Source organism: Phascolarctos cinereus, unplaced genomic scaffold (assembly GCF_003287225.1).
Source record: "Phascolarctos cinereus isolate Bilbo 61053 unplaced genomic scaffold, phaCin_HiC Scaffold_30;HRSCAF=533, whole genome shotgun sequence".
Taxonomy (NCBI): Eukaryota; Metazoa; Chordata; class Mammalia; order Diprotodontia; family Phascolarctidae; genus Phascolarctos; species Phascolarctos cinereus.
Genome location: NW_027555636.1, coordinates 35,698 through 58,367, shown reverse-complemented (window position 1 = coordinate 58,367; position 22,670 = coordinate 35,698). Strand labels below are relative to the sequence as shown.

At 44.3% G+C, this 22,670-nt stretch overlaps 1 protein-coding gene across 1 annotated transcript; it reads left to right on the top strand.

Moving 5' to 3' along the window:
• The first annotated feature begins 4,069 nt into the window (after positions 1-4,069).
• Positions 4,070-18,968, top strand: LOC110203936 (caspase-14-like). Its single transcript, XM_078150563.1, is given in 9 exon segments — positions 4,070-4,410; positions 8,491-8,579; positions 9,028-9,105; positions 11,290-11,439; positions 13,686-13,911; positions 14,867-14,912; positions 14,914-14,980; positions 16,984-17,142; positions 18,317-18,968. Coding segments are annotated over 9 exon segments (1,167 nt in total). The 5' UTR covers positions 4,070-4,160; the 3' UTR covers positions 18,419-18,968.
• The last annotated feature ends 3,702 nt before the right edge of the window (positions 18,969-22,670 follow it).

Below are 22,670 nucleotides of genomic sequence, written 5' to 3'. Positions count from 1 at the left end.
TCTTGACTCTAAATCCAGTGCTCTTTCTATTACATCACATTTAAGGCATTAAGAGGAAAGCACATTGGTCAGGGCTTAGGGGTCCTGGGCTCTAGTCCCAACTTTCTGGCCACTTGTCCTTGTTAAAATAACTCTCTGTTTATAAAGAGAAGAGACTGGACTAGGTGATCTGAAAAGTCCCTTCCATCTCTAAGATTCTATAATTCTACAATTGTATTCTATAGTCTGAAATCTGGTCTCACTCTGCCTAGCACATTTCATCTGATTTACTCCCGTTCTCATTGGGAACCTCTCCTTCCAGCCAGACTGGTCTCATCCTCACACCATGCCCCCTCTAAGCTTAGACTCAGTCTCCACTCCCCACCCCAGCTATCCAGCACCAGGCCAGCCTTCAGTGGCCCACTTCTTCAGCCAACTCCTTCCAACCCAACCCAGGTATCTCTTCCTTCTCATATTCCTCCTGTACAAATCATTTTGGCCCTTAATCATGCTCATTGTCTCAGATCACCTGTTCCACCTTTGTGCCTGGTTTCCCTGAGGAGATGTTAAACTTCTTGAGGGCAGGAAAATGGATGCATTTCTTTTGTAATAACCTCGATTCCTGTTCTTATGCTCCTCAATTCTGAGCCCATTGTGGATTGGTAATACAGCCTTGTTGTTATAGAAGATCCCTCTATTGGTAAGGGCATGTGGCCAGGTGGATAGATAGACAAAATACTTATTTAGTACTTACTGTGTGCCAGGCACTGTGATAAGTGTCCAGGATATTAGTAGAAGCAAAGAAAAAAAAATGAAGACAATCCCTACCTTCAAAGAGCTTCCATCCTAATGGAGTTGGGGAAGAGGAAAGACAATCCATACCAAGGGGCTGGAAGGGAGAAAATTGTGGAGAACAAGGAATGGGATTGGGAATGGCCTGGTGGTCAAGGCCAGGACTTCATCAGTCAGAAGAGAGGGCTGTCACTAGGGGGAGAAGGCTTCTAGGGAAAGGAAAGGAGAAATGATTAGCAGATGCATCAGCAATATTTTGCCTCTTTGGAGAGTTCACTCTGGATCTAGGAGTCAGGCAACAGGTAAAGGGCTGAGCTGCTACCACCCATCTTGCCATGTTTTTCCTCTCCCCTAATAATCCAGGCTCTAGCCAGAATTAGACTCCTTCTCAACTACATGATTCTGCTCCCTTTCTGCTTTCCAAACTGAGGCTAGCTGGGAGTCCCAGTGTATCCTTCACCTTCCAGCTCAGATTTAATTGCTAATTTAATTTAACTGTTTCTATTTCTGACAGCATTGTACGTTGTTGTACGTTGTGTAGGAAGACAATTCATGAAGAACATGGCTATGATTGGAAGGAACGTTATGTTTGGAAGCACACCAATATTTGGATGAAGGACGGGTAATCTCAAGGGATAGTCTGTTATTAAGACATCTAGGAATATGAAACATAACCTTAATTTCTCATTCAGCTGCTTCTATCCATGGAATGTGGAGGGCTAATGGGATGGGCAGTGCAAGGATGAGGGGTACTTGGGGGCCCAATAATACCAGTCAGAATTTGATGTTATGCAAAGAGAGTTTTTTAAACATCTGGTTTTGCCCTCCCAAATGCCCTAAGGGAGAGGGGGCTGGTTAAAAAGGGAAAGGGCCATGTCTATGCAGTCAGGAAACCGTGAGTAGAGTACTGTTTCTGGGACCATAGATTTCGTGTTAAAAGGTACTATAGTCCAGCCCATTCATTTTACAGATGGGGAAACTGAGGATAAGGAAGTTCAAGTAACTTTGCCCTAGGCATGGGTCAGGAGCCTGCAGCCTTATGGTCACATGTGGCCTTCTAGGCCCTTAAGTGTGGCCTTTTGACTGAATCCAAATTTTACAGAGCAACTTTTTTTTAAAAATAAAATCCTTTTAATTAAGTGATTTGTTCTGTAAAGTTTGGATTCAGTCAAATGGCCACACTTAAGGCCCTAGAAGGCCACATGTGACCGTAAGACTGCAGGTTCCCCACCCCTGGTCCAAGGCCTCCAAGGTAACATATGACATAGCTTAGATTTAAACACGAATCCTCTGATTCCAGAGCTGATGATCTTTCCCAGGTGCTCCCCTGGCTCCCTCAAGGAGATCACAAAAAGTGGATAATAACCCCCCACTACCGGCATCAGAGGGTTATAGTGAGGAAAGTGCTCTGTAAGCCATTATTTCAAGGGTCTATAATTCCCTCCCACTTTATAATCCCTCTTCTCTCACAGATCACAGCCCCCTTGAAAGGTTTTTGGGAGGTATTGTGGCCAGAAAGTCCATCACCTGGCAGCCAACCTGCATATGAGCCTCTGCAAACTTAATCCTGTCCTCATCAAATCGGCATCTTACAGCCCCATCTCCCTGCCCATACTCAGGGCCTTTCTGAGTGGGTAGAACCTTCCACAGCCTATATCCCACTAGAATAGAAACTCAAGAACCTAGGTGGGGACCTCATTGAATGGTGCAGGCAGGAACAACAGGTAATCACTTGCTAACTGTCCACAGAAAAAGGATCTGACTCAGATTGATGAAAGATGAGGTTGAACAGGTAGGGAGTACCCGTATTATAGAAGGCCTTCGAAGCCAGATTGGGGAGTTTAGACTCTATTCTATGAGCCATGGGATGGTTATTAGGGATCACAGAATAGTCCTACCCTCACATTTTTTTAAACCAATTTTGTAGACGAAACCCAAAGAGATTAAATGACTTGCCCTGGGTCAAACCGGGTTTTTTTTTTGGGGGGGGACAGAAAGCAATCAGGGTTAAGTGACTTATCCAGGGTCACATAGCCAGTAAGTGTCTCAGGTCTGATTTGAACTGAGGTCCTCTTGACTGGAAGGCAGGTGCTTACATCCACTGGGCTGAGTAGCTGTCCCTTCAGGCATTTTTTTCTTTTTTTGGCTAGACAATGGGATTAAGTGACTTGCCCAGGATCACATAGCTAGGAAGTGTGAAGTGTCTGAGGCCAAATTTGAACTCAGGTGCTTCTGACACCAAGGCTGGAGCTCCATCTTCTGTGCCACTTACCAGCCCATAGGCATTCTTTTGAACTGAGAATTCAAACCTAGGATCCTTTCCAAATTCCTGAAAGTGACCATCCCAGAGGGTAAGGGATCTGAGATGTCATCTCATAAGTCTGGATCTCCTTTGCACAGAGCACCCCTTGATGATGCTGGTGAGCACCAGTTCCCTGTTTTCTGCCTCACTTCATGATATTTGTTCATTTCCTCTGCCACATCATTGATTTTGGAATTGTCACCTTGTGTTGTGAGTTCTTCCACAATGCAATTTCTTTTCCAATTAAAAAAATGGGAGGCGTTTCAGAGAGATGGTTGTTTGGGACAACTCTGATGATGTAAGACGCTGAAGATGTCAGTAAAAATTTATTTTTCAAAATGCTCTGTGACCACAAGGGTAAAGCAAGCTGAGAAAAATCACGGCAAGTGAGTAGTTAGGATTTGAAGAGTGGGTAAAATTGGGATATTCTGAGGCATCGGGGAATTACTGAACGGCCCGCTCAGTGACAGAGATTCATTCTGCAGCTTTGTCTCAAACCCTCAGTGCAATAAAGGGTTAGAAACACTGGACTTTAGAATGAGAGACAGCGGGGTGGGTTTAGAGGAGGAGAGTGGAGGGGGAGAGAGGAGGTAGGGAAGGAAAAGGGATGGAAAGATGAAGAAGGGGAGAGAGGAGAGGAGAGGAAAGGGAGAGAAGAATGGAGGAGACAGGAGTGGAAGAGGAGAGAGGAGAGGATGGGGAGAAAAGAGGAGAAAGAGAAGGAGGCGAGCAGGGAGGGGAGGGAGAGAGATGGAGACAGAGACACAGACAGAGACAGACAGAGAGCCAGACCCGCATGGGAAGCAGGGGCGCAGGACAGAAGGCTAGACCCTCCCAGGAAAGCAGAGGCCAGAAGGAAAAGGACTCCTCGCAGCCCATCCCCACCTCGGGGCGGGGTCCGCGCGGGCGCGCTCCTCCTCCCCGCCCCCGGACCGCCACGCCTGGGTCTTGGTGGGGCTAGCGAGAGCGGTTCCCGAGTCTGCGGACATCTGTTTTCACTTTCGCCTTCGCCGCCCCCTAGCTCGGGCTGTGTCCCCTCCCCACCCCGCAGCCTTCCCCCACAGCCCCCGGCGCTCCCTCCGCGGCCATGGAGGCGCTCAGAGCCCGGGTGGTGAGCACGCTGGACCGCCTGAGCCCACCCGAGCTGGAAGAGTTCAAGTTTTACCTGAGGAGCTCCGGGAAGAAGCCTAGGATCCCGATGGAGGACCTGGACACGGCCCCCACGACCTCGGCTCTGGCCGATCTGCTGGTCAAGCGCTACGTCGTGTCCGGGACCCCCAGGGTCTTGGTCCGGGTGTTCCAGCGGATGCGCCGGAACGACCTGGTAGCCGAGTGGGGTAAGGTGGGGTGCAAGCTCGGGGCTCCCCTCCTGGGGGGCGTGGGCGGGGGCGGGGGCGGGGGCGGGTCCCGCCCTCTGGGTTCATCTCTGGGTTTATCTCGCGCCGAAGCCCTCCTACTCCCACCTCCACTCCCCACCCCCTGAAGAATCATCAGCTTTGACCGTCCCTAAGCTCTTCAGATCATCTCATGGGTGCGTCCCACGAGATCCCTGGTAAGCTAAGCTACTGCTCCAGGTATTCTTAGCTCCGTTTTACAGAGGAACAAACCGAGGCTTAGAGGGTAAGTGACTTCCCTATGTTTGGTCACCCGGCTAGTGAGCTACCAAGCAACGTAATTTGCACAGGTAGTGAGAGTCAGATGCAGTGCTGGATGCTAGAGCTTTACATGTCCCCCATCACCTTGCTGCCCCCCACCTGTCACCCAGGTGGAAAAGATGGAGAGAGTTTAAAAAGATCAGGGGCCCAGATGGGCGTTTGGATCTTCAGTTGAAAAGATGAGGACTTGAAATAACCAGGAGATAAACAGGAAGCCAGAATGGGAAACTGCTATTTATTATACAGAGTACTAGACTTGTCCAAGGTCACTTAGCTAATAAATGGGGCCTTCTGACTTCTAAACCAGGGCCCTTTTTAGAATACCATGACTCCCAAGTGCTGGGCCCCAAAACATCAATAGATTGAAGATTCATTTTGATAACTCTATAAGAGATTATTCAGGGACATCCCCCCCCCTTTCCATTCCAAACCAACAGGTATTTAGTGAGATTCCTTTTGTTGAGCTACATGCTAGGCAGGGTGCTAGATACCCAAAGGACTTTATAATCTATCTGATCCTTGGAGTTTATCCCTAATCTTTTGAGATCATTAGCATGAAAGATCTCCAACAATATTTACAGTGCTGGTGAGACAGGTCAAGTGTGTGGCATATATTACATGCATTTGGCATGTAATATGAATTCCAGCACTGCATATTGTTGTTTGTATGTTGTGTCCCTGTTAGAATGGGAGCTTGTTGAGGGCAGGCAGGGATTCTGTTTTTGCCTTCCTTTATGTCTTGGGTGCTTAGCACAGGGCTTGGCACTAGGGAAGGGCTTCCTGCTTGCTGACCATAAGGAAGGACTTTGACAAAATAAGTGGTCCCTGCCAGCTTGCTTCATTCATTCAGTATGCACTTACTATATGCTAGGTGCTGGGGATACAAAGCTAAAACCAATTTAGCTCTTGCCTTTCTAGGAGTTTACGTTCTAGGGAAAACAACATATACACAGAAAATTAAATAAAATATATACAGAGTCATTTCTGAGGTGACACTGGCAACTGGGAGATCAGGATAGGGAGGGGTGGTGTTATTCAGGGACTTTTCCCTCCTTCTCCCTCACTTACAGAGCAATAAATGAGATTCACTTTGGTCAGCTAAGCAAGGCAGGGATTCTGTTAAGTAGAAGGGCTCCATAGGCCTGGGGAGAAAGCCTGTGCAAAGACCCAGAGAGGAGATGGAATCACATATAAAGGCCAAGCAGGCAAGAATGGCTGTAGCAGAGTAGGACGTGCTAAAGGGGTTATTGTCTTCATTTTATATGGGAAGAAACTGAGTCTCAGGGGAAGGGACTTGCGTGTGATCATCCAGCTAATAACTTCACTGGTGGGATTGAAGTGAGTTTGTCCTGACTCCAAGTCCAATAGTCTAGACAATGTACCATGCCACCACTTGGGTAAGCATTTGGGTTGGGCTTCAAAAGATAGAAACCGAGTAGAAGAGGAGCAGGTGGGAAGATGTCTCAGGTTTAGGTAACAGCATGAACAAAAGCATGGAGGTGGTAGAGTGTAGCAGGGTTTGCAGAGAATGGCCCAATGAGTGTGTGATGCAGGGTCCAACCCCAGAGCCAGGAGATGGAGCTGGAAAGGGGCCAGATTGTGGAAGAGGATTGTGTCTCAAAACTCAGATTAGTGTTGGTGGACTCTGTTTTTGAAGGGGTTTCCCTTTTGGAGTTATCAACAGGTCTGGGCAGAAACATTTTGTTTGAGGACATGCTGCTGAGCTGTCTGAGCAAGGTCAGTCAGGGTTGCAGGGTCTAAGGGAGACTGTTTCAGGGACCTGTCATTAGCCCTCAGGACTGTGGGATCCTGGAGTCCCAGCTTGATGAAAGAAGTCAGAGGAGCTTTGTGCCCACATTCAGCAGCCGTTGTGTTCAAAGCACTTCCTCATTTACAAAGGGCTTTTCTCACAGCAACCCCGATGATACAAATATTGTCATTTCCATTTGACCCCTGAGCATCTCAGGGTTCAAGTCACTAGCCCAGGGTCAATAATGCTAAGTAGCAGAACCTGCTCCCTTGGTGGGGATTTGTTACATTGTCAGTACAAATGTTTACACTTCAAATGGGGACTTCATTTATGGTTTGTTGGTTGTCTAGAGTTAAGAAAGTGATGGAGAACATATCAGTAATTCTGATTATATAGAAGTTATATAGGAGTGCAGGGTATAATCATCCCACCCACTCTATACCACCTCCCCAAGCTGGTTCATATTTCCCAGTATGCCACTTAAATTCAGATCTTTTAATTCCAAACATGCCCTTTCCACAGCTGACTTTCTCAGGTTGGAGATGCAGCAGTATAAGTAGACTTAGTAAACTCAACTTCATCAGAATACTTGTGGGAGAGGAGCCAATCCTCATTCTGCTTGGTCCCAGGGGGCAAACAAGACTATCGGTGGGGTGGGGGGGAGGGTCCCAAAAGGAAAAGTTAGGCTTGATGTAAGGGGAAATTTCCTAGCAATTAGAGCTGTCCAGAAGTGTCATGAATGTCCTCAATGAGGCTTCTCCTCACTGGGGGGGCAGTATGTGTGTGTGTGGGGGCAGCATCTTCAGTGGGAGAGTAGCCTCCTATGAGTGATATTGTAGAAGGAGATTCTTACTCAGGTTAGGATTGTAGTAGAGAGCTTTTTAGCTGCTGTAGGCTAAGTGCCTGGTGGGCATATGAGAAAAGAGTCAAGTGAATATTAGGCTCAGAGCTTTAACGCTAAATCAAACTAGGACTACAGAGGAGTAGAAAACCTCTTAACAGGAACCTTATTTTCCCTTTTCCCTCCTGATTTATGCCTTTAATTTTCCCCCCACCCCACTTTTCTAGGGAGGGGGTGATCCCTGTAGACTCTGTAACAAGAAACATTTCCCATCTTGAGGAACTGTAATCAGTATGTGTCATGGCAGCACAGACAGTTATGGGTGAGCCCAGCTGGATTGTGTTTCCAACCTCCAGTTCTCCCTCCTCATCTCTACCTCCTGGCTTCCTTTAAGTGTCAGCTCAAGTCTCCTCTTCTACAAGAAGCCCCTGCCTATCCCCCTTAATCCTAGTGCTTTCTCTTTGATCAGAGCTTTAATGTAGCCTGATTTGTTCCCAGCTGTTTGCATGTTGCCTCCTGTATTAGATGTGAGCTCCTTGAAGGCAGGGATTGTCTTTTACCTACCTTTCTTTGTATCCTCAGAGCTTCCCCCTGCCTGGCACATAGTAGCCTCTTAGGAGATGTCTGTGGTATGTCCAGTTCAGAAGCAATTGGTGATATGGGACTGGAGGTGAGGAGAGAGGCCAGGGCCATATATGTAGGTCTGGGAGTCATCTGCACCAGTCCCATGATTAAATCCATAGAGGCTAATGAAGTTACCAAATGAGAGAATAGTAGCTGGGCCAGTCTACCAATTGCAGAGGGAGAGCAGAGAAGCTCCTCCAGGACAGAGCCTTGGGGTATCCCAACTTTAAGGAAACATGAATATAGATGATGGTGAAGCAAAGGATGCTGAGAAAGAGCAGCCAGAGAGAGGAGAACCAAGACAGGCAGCTAGTGACACAGTAGATAGAGCCTTGAGCCTGGAGTTCAAATCCAGCTTGAGACACTTACTAGTTGTGTGACCCTGGGGAAGTTATTTAACCTGTTTTACCTCAATTTTGTCAACTGAAAGATGGGGATAAAATAGCAGCTCCCTTGCCAGGTTTTTTGAGAGGATCGAGGAGTAATATTTGTAAAAAGTGCCTAGCATACAGTAGTCACTATATAAATACTTTTTCCTTTTCTCCAGTACAAAACATCATGTTGGACATACTACGTTGGTGTGGATGGATTCTTCGCAATTCCCAGCATCAGATATTGCAGAGAGATAAAAAAGGTAAGGATTGAGAAAATGCCATCCTATTTGGCAATGAAGAGGTCACTGGCAAATCTGTAGAGAACAGTTTTTGTTGAATGATGAGGCCCAAAGCCAGATTACAAGGGGTTGAAGAGTTAGTGAGAGAGGAGAGAAAGTAGAGAGGATGATTGAAGACAACTGTGTGGCTGAAAAAAAAAAGGAAAGAGAGAGAGAGAGAGAAAGAGAGAGAGAGAGAGAGAATGAGAGCACAATAGGTAGCAGGGAAGGTGGAGATCTGTGGAAGGTGGGGCCTATTTATAGACTATAGGGAAGGAACCCACAGATAGGAAGAGGTTAGAGGACAGAGGAGGATTAATGATTGTAGGAGAACATTGGAGGGAATGGAGTTAAGGAAATGTGGTGAGAGATAGAGAAAGAAGATGTGGGAAAGCAATAAATAAATAACCCTATTCTTTGTTCTTTTTTGGTGGTCCATTTTCCCCGAAAATACTGAGCGTTTTGACAATGACTTTGAAGAGACAGTATGAAAATGATGGCCCTAAAATGGTAACTTTTTATCTAAGCCTTGATAATGTAACTAACGACCACATGGCTTCTCATTCAGGCAACTGGCTCCTTCCTGTAGGTGTAAAAAGGGAGATTTGTATGTTGTTTCACTCCCTTGTTCTAAAAAACTCCACTATCTGTTTATTCCCTTTGAGATAACATAGACTTCCCTGTTTGGCATTTGGAGCCCTTTGAAATCTGCCTCCGATCTAACTCTTCAAACTGATTTCATGTCCCACCCCTTCATACATTCTCTAGTTAAGTCAATTCCGCTGCTAGATGTTCTACAGAATCAGCAGAATTCCACCAGACTGTCTCCCATTCCTGGAGTACTCTCTCTCTTCACCTGCACCTCAAGGAATCCCTGGATTTCATTCAAAACTCAGCTTAGCTGCCACCTTGTACCTAAGGCCACCCCCTTCACCCCAGTGGTTGGAGCTCTCCAGTATAACGTAAACTCCATGGGTGGCAAAGACTGTGATGTTTTGGTCTTTGTATGTACAGTGTCAGCACAGTGCCTAATGTAGAATAAGGACTTAATAAATGCTTGTTCAATCCATTTATCTCATTAGCTACTTAAACTGGGAGAGGGAGGAAGAACAGTTAGTATTCCCATTCCTCCTGCAGGCAGCTAGGTGGTGCCTAGGACAGAATGCTGGACCTGAAGACCCAAGGAAGACCAGAGTTCAAATCCATTCTTAAACACTTGCTAGCTACATGACCCTTGGGCATTCAAATCTGTCTATGCCTCAGGCCTTTCATGTGTAAAATGATGATAATAACACCTACCTTTCTGAGTTTTTGCAATGATCAAATAAGATGGCCTCTTTAAGTACTGTGCAAATCTTACAATGCTATATAAGTATTAGATGTCAACATTCCTGTACCCCTTTTATAGCTGAGAAAACAGGTTGAGAAGTTACCTGATTTGATCAAGGACGCAGTTAGGAAGTGCTAGACCCCAGAGCTAAACCCAGTTCTGTTGAATCCAAATCCTGTGGTCTTTCTGTTTTCCTAGAACCACCCTCATTTCTACCTTTACCTTCTTTGTCCCCTCATTACTACTTTGTTATCTCCCCCATGTGGAAGCAAGGCAGCCACATCCCACCAGAGCTCCTAGGAAAGGGGAAGGATTGGGGAATCCCTGCTGCATTGCAGAAAGAGGCTGAGGGAAAACTTAGGGAACAAAATGGAAGACACTGGTGGATCCGAGGCATGGTATCTCTAAAGAGTGTGTCCTCCTCAGTGTCAGTCACCCAGATCATCTTAGAGGCAGTAAAAATGGCTCCCTGCCCCAAGAATCCAAGAGGTGGTGCTAAACCAGCTACTTTATGGTAGGGCAACCAACACCCAGCCCCTAAGACCTAACCAGTTGGGCCATATTTGTCCTCTTAGCAAAGTGCTGAGGGGCTTGCTGGTGCTTTATGGGAGGAAGGGTCTCTCCTGCTCCCCACTCAGCTCCCAAAGATAAAACGTCAAGGAATGCCAGATTGCTGTCTTGTGCCCCTCCAGCTGTTTCTGCATCTCTTCCTTTTGGTGGTGGGAGCCTCTGGACTAACTCCTGGGAGCAGGAAAGAATAGGGCCACACCTGTCCGGGGACTTAAGTGTCATGTTCTCATTGGAATTCTTGGGGCCATAGCTCTGGGTTGGGGAGATTTGGGGGACTTTGTAGTCTATGTGTAATCCACTGAAATCTGTTGAAGTTCCTGACTTGTAGAAAGGATGAGAAGGCTCCAGCCCCTGGGGAATCCATGCTGCTCTCATTCCTGTTCCCTCACAGGGTTACCTGTTCCCCAGATAAACTCAAACCCAAGCCCTGCCTTACCTCAGAGTGGTATGATTTTAACTGGTGGTGTTTTGTATGTGGTAGTGACACCATGCTGCCAGTTTTGTTACAATAGCCCTACTTTGCTGGTTCTAAGTATTTCAGAAGGAGTGATTTGTATTGTTAGAACTACTCTGAAATGGAGATTGTCAGGAACTTATAGATGAAAGAAATCTATTTATACACACATGCACACACACCCCTCCCCCAAAGAGAGATGGTCAGCTTTGAGCTCTCAGATAAACCCCATCCCGGACCCCAGGAGGTTCGCAGGCAGCATATGGGCCAATATGTCTAGGGTGTTATATTTTCTGATACATGGGAATACATTGGGCTCATTAATTTTACTTACAAACAGGAACGCTATAACATGGAAAAACCTCGTAAGGCTTTTGTGATGTGTGTGAAGACAGGCAGACCAGGGGCTAAGCAGGATATGAAGAGAATGAGAAACTGGCTTAAAGCGTGCAAGTTTGAATGTACATCTTGCATCAATCCTGATGAAAAGGTAAGCGTTGAGACAACAGCATTGGTAACTGACTTTTATAGCCTGCTTTCTTTCTGATGAGGTCATCATGAATACATATCTGAGCAGCAAGGTCTTCTTCCTTTCTAAACCCTGATAAAAGAATCTTGGTACTTCTCTCAAGGGACAAGTGTCAGGGAATTAATGAATTCTTCTCCTGTAAAGGAAAGCCTTTTTATGTTTCAAGAGTGTGAATGCTCCATTAGTTGCTTTGAGTCTATGTGTTTTTCAGAGCTGAGTAGGATTTGAGATTCAGTACAAGTCATTGCCCAATTCACAAATGGTCAAGGAAGATGAACAGGCAGTTTTCAGATAAAGAAATTGAAGCTATCTGTACTCCTATGAAAAAATGCTCTAAATCACTATTGATTAGAGAAATGCAAATTAAAACAATTGTGAGTTACGATCTCCCATATATCAGATTGGATAATATGACGGAAAAGGAAAATGATAAATGTTGGAGAAGATGTGGGAAAATTAGAACTCTTATGCTTTGTTGGTGGAGTTGTGAACCGATCCAATCATTCTGGAGAGCAATTTGGAATTATACCCAAAAGGCTGCAAAACTGTGCATACTCATTGATCCAGCAATGCCACTACTAGGTCTGTATTCCAAAGAGCTCATAAAAAAATGGAAATGACCCACATGTAGACAAATATTTATAGCAGCTCTTTTTGTGGTGGTGAAGAATTGGAAACTGAGGGGATGCCCATCAGTTGGGGAAATGGCTGAACAAGTTGTGTTATGTTTATGTAGTGGAATACTGTTGTGCTATCAGAAATGATGAGCCAGGGGGCCACTAGGTGGCCTAGTGGATAGAGCACCAGCCCTGGAGTCAGGACAACTTCAGTTCAAATCCAGCCTCTGACACTTGGCACTTACTAGCTGTGTCACCCTGGACAAGTCACTTAACCCCATCGCCAAGCCAAAAGCAAAGAAACCAAGGAAAAAACAGAAATGATGAGCAGGCTGATTTCAACACCTGGAAAGACTTACAAGAACCGATGCTGAGTGAAGTGAGCAGAAACAGGAGAATATTGTACACAGTAGCAGCCACATTATGTGATGATCAACTATGATAGACTTAGCTCTTGTCAGCAATGCAGGAATCTACGACAATTCCAAAAGGTTTATTTTGGAAAATGCTATCCACATGCACAGAAGAACTGGAGTTTGAATGCAGATGAAAGCATACTATTTTCTTTTTTCTGTGTTTTCTTTCTCGTGCTTTTCCCCTTTTGTTCTTATTCTTCTTCCACAACATGACCAGTATGCAGATATGTTTAATATGATTACACATGTATAAGCTATATCAGATTGCCTACCAATTCGGGAGGAGTCCAGGAAGGAACAAAAAACTGGAACTCAAAGTCTCATAAGTGAATATTCAAACCTATCATTGCACGTAATTGAAACCAAATACTATTAAATGAAAACAAATTTGAGATCTATGGCCAGGTGGACGGGCCCCTACAGCGTCCCCCCTCCTGTCGTCTCTGTCTTGTTTGTTGCCCATGACCCTGGCTGATACCCTTCCTGACTGGGAAAAACAGCCCAGGGATGTCAATGCCCTTGCCCTGGGGGCCATCACTGGTCCCACTCTCCCAACAATGATTAGTATTGGATTTTAGTCCATTCATTCATTCATTCATTCATTCATTTATTCAATTTTATCTTTGTCTACAGAATTTGGAGATTGGATTTCTCACATGTAACTTGAAGATTCAAGATGAAATTTGCATGAGGTGCTCTATGTAATCATATAAAATGATCCCAGAGTCCCACAGTTGTAATAAAAATGAAGTGTTTTACTTTTCCTTCTTAAACTTTCTGTCTTCCTGAGGACCAGGTTTCTTTTCAAAACTGTCTACAAAGGTGATGATGATGATGCCATCTTAGACCTTCACTTCCTTTTAACAGTCAATATTTCATGTTAGAAGCTAAGCAATTAATATCACAACCTGGGTAAAATGGGGGATTTCCTCTTTTTTTTTTTGGTGAGGCATTTGGAGTTAAGTGACTTGCCCAGAGTCACGCAGTTAGTGAGTGTTATGTGTCTCAGGCTGGATTTGAACTCGCGTTGTCCTGATTCCAAGGCCAGTACTCTATTCACTGCGTCACCTCGCTGCCTCTAAAATGAGGGAATTCTGAGAATTACTGTAGATAATACAAATGGTTCTAAGTCCACCCTTTGGATAAATCGGTTTTGCAATGCTATTTGCCACAGGGGTTAATGGAGAAATTACGAGAGTTTCGAGATGGAATAAATAAAAGAAAAGATGATGTGAGCTGCTGCCTTGTTACTCTCATGGCCCATGGAGGAAAAGGCGTTATAAAAACAGTACTGGATGAAAGAATCAACTTATCAGACATCTTTGAAATGTTCAACAATAAAAACTGTCCAGCACTTCAAAAGAAACCAAAAATCTTTATAATCCAGGCTTGTAGAGGAGGTAAGTAGAAGGAAAAAGAACACCTCAGCAGTGGCAGGGAATTCTTAGGCTTCACTGTAAGTATTTTCTTCTTCTCTTTAGGAAATCCTGACTCTGATTTTCATCCCAGAAAGAATTTCCTTTCTCTACTGCTTCTCCTTATCTTACAAGAAGAAATACTCATTAGCTGCCCGTTGACATCCATAAAGATGCCAAATTTTGTATATTTCCAGCCGGAGGGAACCATAATGTTAGCATCCTACAAGTTAGAGTATCTTAGGTCCTTTTAAGCAAGTAGATTCAAGATCTTATTATTTATAAATCCAAGGTTTTGCGGTTTTTCCACTGTGATATTCCCTCTTCTACTTTTTTATGGGTGTTTCCCTGTGGCCCTCTCTTCCTCACTCATTTTGGGATAAGTTTCTGTCATTTCTCAGGGCCCAGTGAAATGCATTTGAATAGAGATTGCATTTGGGTTTGAATCCTCATTTTGTTGCTTAAAATACTCCTAGAAATAACTGGCATTTTAAAGTAGATAATTCAGTTTTTCAACATGCTTTACTTATATTATTCATACTGTTTTCTCAGTGACTTTGGGCAAGTCATGTAACCTCTCTGGGGCTTGGTTTTCTTATTTGTACAATGAGAGAGTGGGCTGGATTATCTCTAAGGTCCTTTCCAGCCATAAATTTATGATGCTGTGATCCTACTAGCCTCTGACATGATGAAATTGTTAATCCTTGGCCTACCAATTCTGAGGAATGTTACTGTTGGTATGTGTGCTGTTTGCTCCTTAGACTGGGATCTGGCTTGCCTAGCTTTTCTGGAGCTATTGGGGCCCATGACTGTGAACTACTCCCTTCAGTGTATATGCAGTGACATGGGCTCACTTATGATAGGTTCATTTGGCATTAACATCAGATTGCTGGAAATTGTTTATCTCACTGGCTGTTCACATCTTCTCCCACAAAAACAGGTCGAAGAGATGGTGGTGTTGTTCAAGCCGATGGTGAACCAATGGAAGAATGATTCAGAGAAAAAGCGACTTCCCACATTCAGTGATTACTTTATCCTCTATCCACCCATGAAGGTAAGGCAGTGAATTTATGCGTTGTCAAGGCATATTGAATGAAAGTGATAATGACTGTTCAAAATCCAGTTCTGATTATTTACGTTTCAGATTTGTAGTAAAACTCTTCTTGTGCATCACCCTGTAAACATAGATCACCAAAAACTAAAATGACTAATTCCATACAATATTTTTTCCTAAGGCAGAATTTGTTCAACCCAGCAGGGTTTTGGCCTTCTGGTCAGCCATTTGCAGTTAGGCAGACTCCCATTGGCTCTATGTTTAACATCTCAATCCCTTATTTAGAGGAAAGCAGAGATAGCATGATTCTAAAATTTTCAGAAGTCACCAAACTGAGAGAGCTAGAAATTTGGATGTCAGAATCATAATCTAGAAAGCTCTCAGCAGGCCAGAATTTTTGTCAAAATGTAGTAAGATGTAATTTAATGAGGATAAATACTAAGTCTTAATTCAAGTGCTCAATTTAAATATAGGGGAGAGATGGCTAGAGAACAATACATTTGAAAAATATCTGGGGGTTGTTAAGGAGCTAGAGGCCAAACATAAATCAGCATTGGGCGATGTGGTAGTAGAAAATGCATTAAGAGAATATGTTCAGAAATTGGCTGATCATCTCACCGTCCTCTGCCAGGCTGAGGCCACCCCTGGAATATTGTATTCAGTGTTGAATACCTCAAAAAGCAGCTGCTTGGTGCCATGGATAGAGTGCCAGGCAAGTCATCTTCCTGAGTTCAAATGTAGCCTCGGAACCTTTTTAGCTATGTGACTCTGGGCAGGTCATGCCACCATGTTTACCTCAGTTTCCTCATCTGTAAGATGAGCTGGAGAAGGAAATGGAAAGTCACTCCACTGTCTTTGCCAAGAAAACCCCAGTAGGGTCTAGATAGTTCTAGAACAATTCAACAACCGCTTTATTTTAGGAAAGACAGATATAAACTGGAACACGTAGGAGTAGGGTGACTAGAATGGTGATGTTGGATGGTGTTTTGGAGATTGTTTGAGAATGTTTGGTTTGGACAAGAGAAGATTAGGAGGGAGGTGATAACTGTTGTCAAGTATCTGAAGGACTACCAGATTTAAGGGTGAGGCCATTTATTTGGCTTGCCCTAAAGTTGAGAAATAGGAAGAGTGGGTGAAAGCTGCAGAGGAGAAGGTATAGGTTTAATGATGGGGAAAATTTCCCCATATTTAGAGCCATTTGCAGAGTAGACTGGTTTGGGAATTGGTTGGAGCAAAGCCCCAATGACCATTGAATTGTTGACCATATTGTAGAGTAGATTGTTGTTCAGAGATGGGTGGGAGTAGATGGTTATGATGTCCTTTGAACCTCTGCAATTCAGATACTGTGCTTGGTCTACTAGACCCTCACTAGGACCAATAGAATAAGGTATAAAGTGCAGAGAGGCATATTTGGGCTTCCTGTCAGTAAAGCCCAACAAATAATTATCGCTGTCCAAAGTGTAATTGGCATCTTGATAGATGGTAAGTGTTCCCTTACTTAAAGTCTTTAGGTCAAAGGAAACTGACCATATCCTTGAGAATGTTGTATGGAACGTTCTTTGCGTCGTGTAGATTCCCTTCTGATTATGAGCAGAATGCTCTAGGGACTGGCCAGCTACTTTACACGGTGTATTGGAGACTGAAAGTTGTAGGTTCTTGAGTAAAGCATCACTGGGAAAACATAGCCTTGGCTTCAGATAATATCTCGTGTCCTTCATATGAGTTTGCTGGGCAGACAGAGGCTTTTCCTGGTTCATGGCCCACTGTAAATTAGTTACTGACCTCATCTGCCATGGATTCTTTATGGGCTGTGCATTTAGACTGCCTAGTTAGTGTACTGGTAGAGTTAAGGGCCCAAGGAAGAGATTTGGGAAGTAGCACAAGTGTAAATACTGGACAGCTTAATCAAAATGTAGACATGTCCTACTGTTGCACCGAATAAAGGGATATCTTGCTTAGTAAGTGTTTTTCTAGATTCCACATGTGTGTGTGTGCATTTTTAGAACACTTTAGTCAAAAATTTAAACAATATTCTCATTTCTCCACTGGTAGATCACATTGCTTTACGCCACCCAGAAGATGGTTCTGTGATGATTCAAGCAATGGATGAAGTCTTTCAGAAACATGGCAAGAAGTTGCATATTGTGGATTTTTTTACTCAAGTGAGTTATCAATAAATGGATTCATGCTCCATGTTCTGCTATTTTTCCTCCACTAGTTAAGAAGCATCTATTTCTTCCTGTCAGCACATTGCCTGGAATTCCCTGGGCAGCATTTGTGCATGTGTGTGTGCATGTAGGCCGGGTGCCTGCACTCTTACCTGCAGTCTTTCTCCTCCTGAGATGATGTCTTCCTTCTTTCTTTGAACTCTTCTCTCATGGTTGTTGCCCTTCCTCAGTAGATTGTAAGCTCTTAGGGCAGACTGTGCTGCTATCAGTGTTGTTAGCAAACAAGGGGCTGAGGTGTTCATTTAAATAGTCATTTTCTCTGTTTCTCTCTCTCATCCCTCTCTATCCCATCAGTTCTAAGTTATGGTCCAGTAATGAGAATGGATCAGCCTGGAAGTAGGAACAACTCAGCTCCCATGCTCTTTGGGCTGAATGAAGAGAAATCAGTGTCAAGTTTATTACAGATATCTTCTTCATCATCATTGTTATAATAATACTGTACATTGCTATTGCACTTTACAAGAGAGTTGTCCTGTCCCAGACATTCACATGTCCCAGATTTACCATGTCAGGCCCCTGCTCAAGAAGTGTTAATGATTCCCTATTGCTTTATTTGACATTTAAAATCCTCTACAGTCTGCACCCCACCCCCAACTCTGCATTTCAGTGAAACTGGCCTACTCTCTGGTTCTGCAGACTCAGACCCTGTCTTTGTCTAATGCCTGGATTTCACTCTCTCCTCACGTCTGCCTCTTGGAATCTCTAGCTCTTCTACTAATTTTAGCTCTGGGTTACTTCCTATACAAAGGTTTTTGCCTCATCTACTGGGTTCTGAGAACTCTGCTTTAATCTCTCCCTTCCCCATTACCTTGTCTGTATTTTGCATATACTTATTGCTTATTGATGTAGGTATTGTATGTGGCCTTAAAAAGTTAACTCCTTGGTCTTTGTTTCTTCCTCACCTAGAATGTGGCTTAGAGCACCCTGAGTGCCTAATAAATACTTGTTTAATAATCATGAAACATTTCTTAAGCACCTCCTACATGCCAGACATCTAACTAAACTTTGGAGATACAAAAAGAGGCTAAAGACAGCCCTGCTCAGCTATCTAATTGTGGAATTGAATTTTATTCATTTCCTTGTGTAATTTGGGCCTTTTATCTTGTAGGTGAACAACAGAGTGGTGCACACAGACTTTTACATGGACGAGGATCCTGTCAAAGTGGTGCCTGTCATGGAGTCCACTCTCACCAAAGCTGTGTACTTTTGACGCTTGGTGGAGGCAGAGGTGGAGGAGGTGGAAGATTTTCAGTACAGAATAATTTGTTTATGCATTAGCACTGTGCTTTACACTGTATCAAATACTGGCTCTTATGTGTGTTGGATGTAATGTGTTGTGAAGGTTTCATCAGAAACTGCAGCACAAAGCAGTCAGTCTTATATCCTGACACTCTGGACAATCCCTGCACTTGTCATTACTAAGTGAACTGAAGCAGGTGCTGCACTCATGTTCCTGCCACGCTGACCCTGGTTCTGTTCCCTGCTAAATGCTCACAAGCCTCAAAGACCCTGCAAAGTTAGAGACTGTTCCCACAGGACCCAAGAACTCCTCTGTTGTGCTAAAGACACCCGTACATGTCACCCTGCTGTGGGAACCGTTTACTCAAGACCTAAGAATGATTGTGTTGGGTCCTGTCTTTTTGTGGGTTTCATGCTTAATAACCCTCCCCCTGCCACAAATCACAAGCTCTCTTCAGTAGGACGTTGATTTGCAAACCTGTTTTCCTCACTCTGAAAATAAACTTTTGTTTGATTCCTGACTCTTCTGTCTCTACCTGCTTCATTTGGCTCCAGCCACCCACAGGTTAGAGATCTGTTCCTCTACCTTTGACAAAGCTTTGGTCCCTCAGTCATTTCATATTCTACAAGCCACAGAGCTACAGGGAAGGGCAAAGACAGTCCCTGAAGTCAAGGAACCGACAGTCTAATGGGTAGGACAAGGAAATGACTATGTTTGTAAGAAATGTGTATGTGTATATCCATATGTGTATATGTATATATGTATACATACACACATATTTTGAAACACATGCATATATATCCACACAGGGAATTTCAGGTATGGAACCTTAAAACTGCACCAATACTTTTGTGATACCCTGCTCGTGTGTGTGTGTGTGTGTGTGTGTGTAGACCCACACATATGTGGGTAATGGAGGATGAGGAGACAGAATGAAGGGGAGGGAGGAGTGAAGGAGAGAGGGAGAAAGGAAAAGGGAGAAAGGGAGGGAAGGAGAGAGAGGGAAAGACTAGAGGAGAAGGTAAATGGAATGTAATCTTAGAGGAAGAGCACTAATGAGGGGTGAGAAAGCCTAATAGGTAACATTGATATGGCACTTTGTTGGACAGTGAGGTGGAGTAGTGAATAGAGCACCAGGCCTGGAGTCAGAAAGATCTAGTTTCCCATCTGCCCTCAGATACTTCCTAGCTGTGTGATCATGGGCAAGTCACTTAAAAAAAAAAAACAAATCTGTGTTTGCCTCAGTTTCCTCATCTGTAAAATGGGTATACTAGTGGCACCTACCTTCCAGGGTTGATGGAAGGCTCAAATGAGATGTTTGTAAAGAGCTTAGCACAGTGCCTGGCACATAGTAAAAACTATGTAAATCGTAGCTTTTGCAATGGTTTGCAAAGCCTTTTCGATACAGCAGCTCATTTCATCTTTACAGCCAGCATGTGAGTTAGGTGCTATTACCATATCTGGATTTTAGGAATGAGAAAACTCGCTAACCAATGTGATGAGGCTCTCCAGGGCCACAGAGTTATTGAGCATCCGGGCAAATGGAGAAAGACACGTTCTGAGAGTTAAAATATTATGCAGAAATTCTAACCAGGACTATTCTATAGTGGTAGTGATTGGGGAGACTGTACCAGAAAGGAAGGAAGCAATATGAGATTGAGAGGATTTAGTGACCAGTTGGATATGGAGGTAGGAAAGGACACGATGATGAAGATGATGATGATGATGGCAGTCAGCTCTCAAATCTCCCTTCATGGTTTCAGGCAGCTCTTCTGGAGCTGTGATTTTGTTAACGTGGCGGCTTCTTCCACCAATGCAGATCTCCATCCCTCCTTTGCTAGACAGCTTCATGAGTTACTGTGACTGGAAATCCTTGAGGGAGGAGCCTCTCCAAAGCTGGCTAGGCTGCTTCTCAGGCAGAAGTTATATGGTCAATTCCTGGGTACATGAGTAGCCAGCATGGTAGGACTTAGCTGAATTTCCATAAAGTTCCCCATCCCAGGGCTTACCTTCAGAGCTTGATATGAGGTATGGAAACAACCATACCTGGTATGTGCCTACTTTGTGCTAAGCACTGGGGATACAGAGGCAAAGTAGGCCCTGCCCTCCATTTGCTCACATTCTTTTTTGTTTTATGCTCTTTTGATGAGGCAGTTGGGCTTAAGTGACTTACCCAAGGTCACACAGCTAGTAAATGTCTGAGGCTGGATTTGAACTCAGGTCTTCCTGACTCCAAGGCCAGTGCTGTATCAACTGTGCCACCTAGCTGCCCCTATGTTGCTCACATCCCTCTGGAAAACTTTACAATCTAAATAATAACAATAGTTTTAAGAATTATAGTATTTTAATAACTTATAATAGTTTTAATAGAAGTAACAACAATTACGTGGGGCTTTGTGATTCTGGAGCAGGCTTTCTATGATATCTCCTGCAACATGACTCTTGAAACAGCTTTGGGCGGTGGTAGTACAAGTGTCATCAGACACATTTAACAGAGGAGAGGGAGTGTGGAGCTGTGGATAGGGAGCCTGCTTGTTCTTAATCTCTTCTGCCTTCTCCCTAGCCCTGTGCTCCTACCTGGAGCCTTTTTAAATTCTTTTCAGTTGAGCAGCACTTGAGTCTCAGAAGAAATCTGGTTGACAAATTTAACATCTCTCTCCCTCCTCCCAGCGCTGGTCCAAGATTAGCCATCACTGTCATCTCCCCCAGCCCTTGGCTGCCGTTGGAGACTGTCCCAGTATCTGATGGCCTCTGCACACCCTCAGCATGTAACACTTCCCCCTCCCCACAACCTCTCTTGCCAGGGAGGGAATGTAATGTTATTATACTCATTTGCTGTGCACATCTACCCCGCTGCACTATTATCTGGAATGTGAAATTTGGGGATGTTAATTTTATACTGAGTCAGAGGTTTAGTGACAGTGTTCAAAAATGGATTGATTAGCCCCAGGAAAGAAGAAGGCCAGTTGTAAAGCAGGACAAGACATGGCTAGAGTGTGGGGGAAATTGGGAAGGAATTAAGAGTTTCTGTCAAGAAATAGAGCAAGGGTTCAGAAGGTCAGGTCATCCAGAGGTAGCTTGTGGAGTCCTGTGGCCAAAAAGATAAGGGAAAGAAATAGTGAAAGAGTTGGGGGAAGGGTGGCTTGGGAGAGATCTATTGGGTTGGGACCCAGTGACTTCACCTTTATTGGTGTCACAGATCTCTTAGGTCGGCTGCTGAGACCCATGGGCTCCTCCTCAGAATCATGTTTTTTAAATGCATGAAACAAAACATGTAGGATTACAAAGGAAACCAATTCTTTCAAAATACAGTTATCCAAAAGAAAACGTGCTTAAAATATTTAGGCCCCAGGATGTCTGTTCTAGAAAAATAGACTTGACTTGGTATCAAGGGCCTTTATCTGAAGTGTAGGCAGAAAAGGTCAGCTCTCTCTTCGTTCATACTTCAGACTCAGTCTTGAGGGAATAAAACCTAACCACGATTTTCATGGAACAGGTAGATACTGAAAAAAAATCAGGCTTGGCCATTAGCCTGTGACAAGATGGATTTGGAGACAAAATGTTGCACATCTGTAGTAGACCTAATTGTCTAGTGAAGTTTTAAGACCAATTTTGTTATAATTTGTTAAGCATGCAACTTAGCAGATAGAAAGACAGAATAAAATAATTCCTCCCCTCTGGGAGCTTACATTCTACTAGGGAAATACAGCATTTATGTAGAAAAGTAGATTCAGGCATGGAGCTGAGGTGGTGAAGAGAAGTCAGGAAGCTGCTGGAGCTCTTCCCAGTTTCCCTAGGAAACAATGTTAAATCAAACCCCAAAGCAGATTCTGGAGGGACAGAACCCACAAAAGGATGGAGTCAAACAGTTTTCCAGCTGAAGCTAATTTAGAAGGATTTCAGGAAAGCTCTGTCTCACTTGGGTAAAAGGGAAGTACAGCCCAGCACACCCAGTGTCTGGGAGCCAGCAGGAGGCTCTGAGCCACAGCAGAGATCAGCAAGCAAGGCCCCTTGTTCCTGGCTCAGCAGGCCAGTGGCACAGCAGGCCAGCTGTCAGGCCTGCAGCCCCAGAACCCAGCCTACAACCCAGTGCAGCAAGCAAACCACCTGCACCTGAGGCCCCAGAGCACAAAGCCAGTGACCAGGCCCCAGGTTCCCAGCACTAGAAGCTTGGGATAGTGCCCGCTGTGCTCCAGGAGCAGAGCTCAATGTGAAAAGCCAG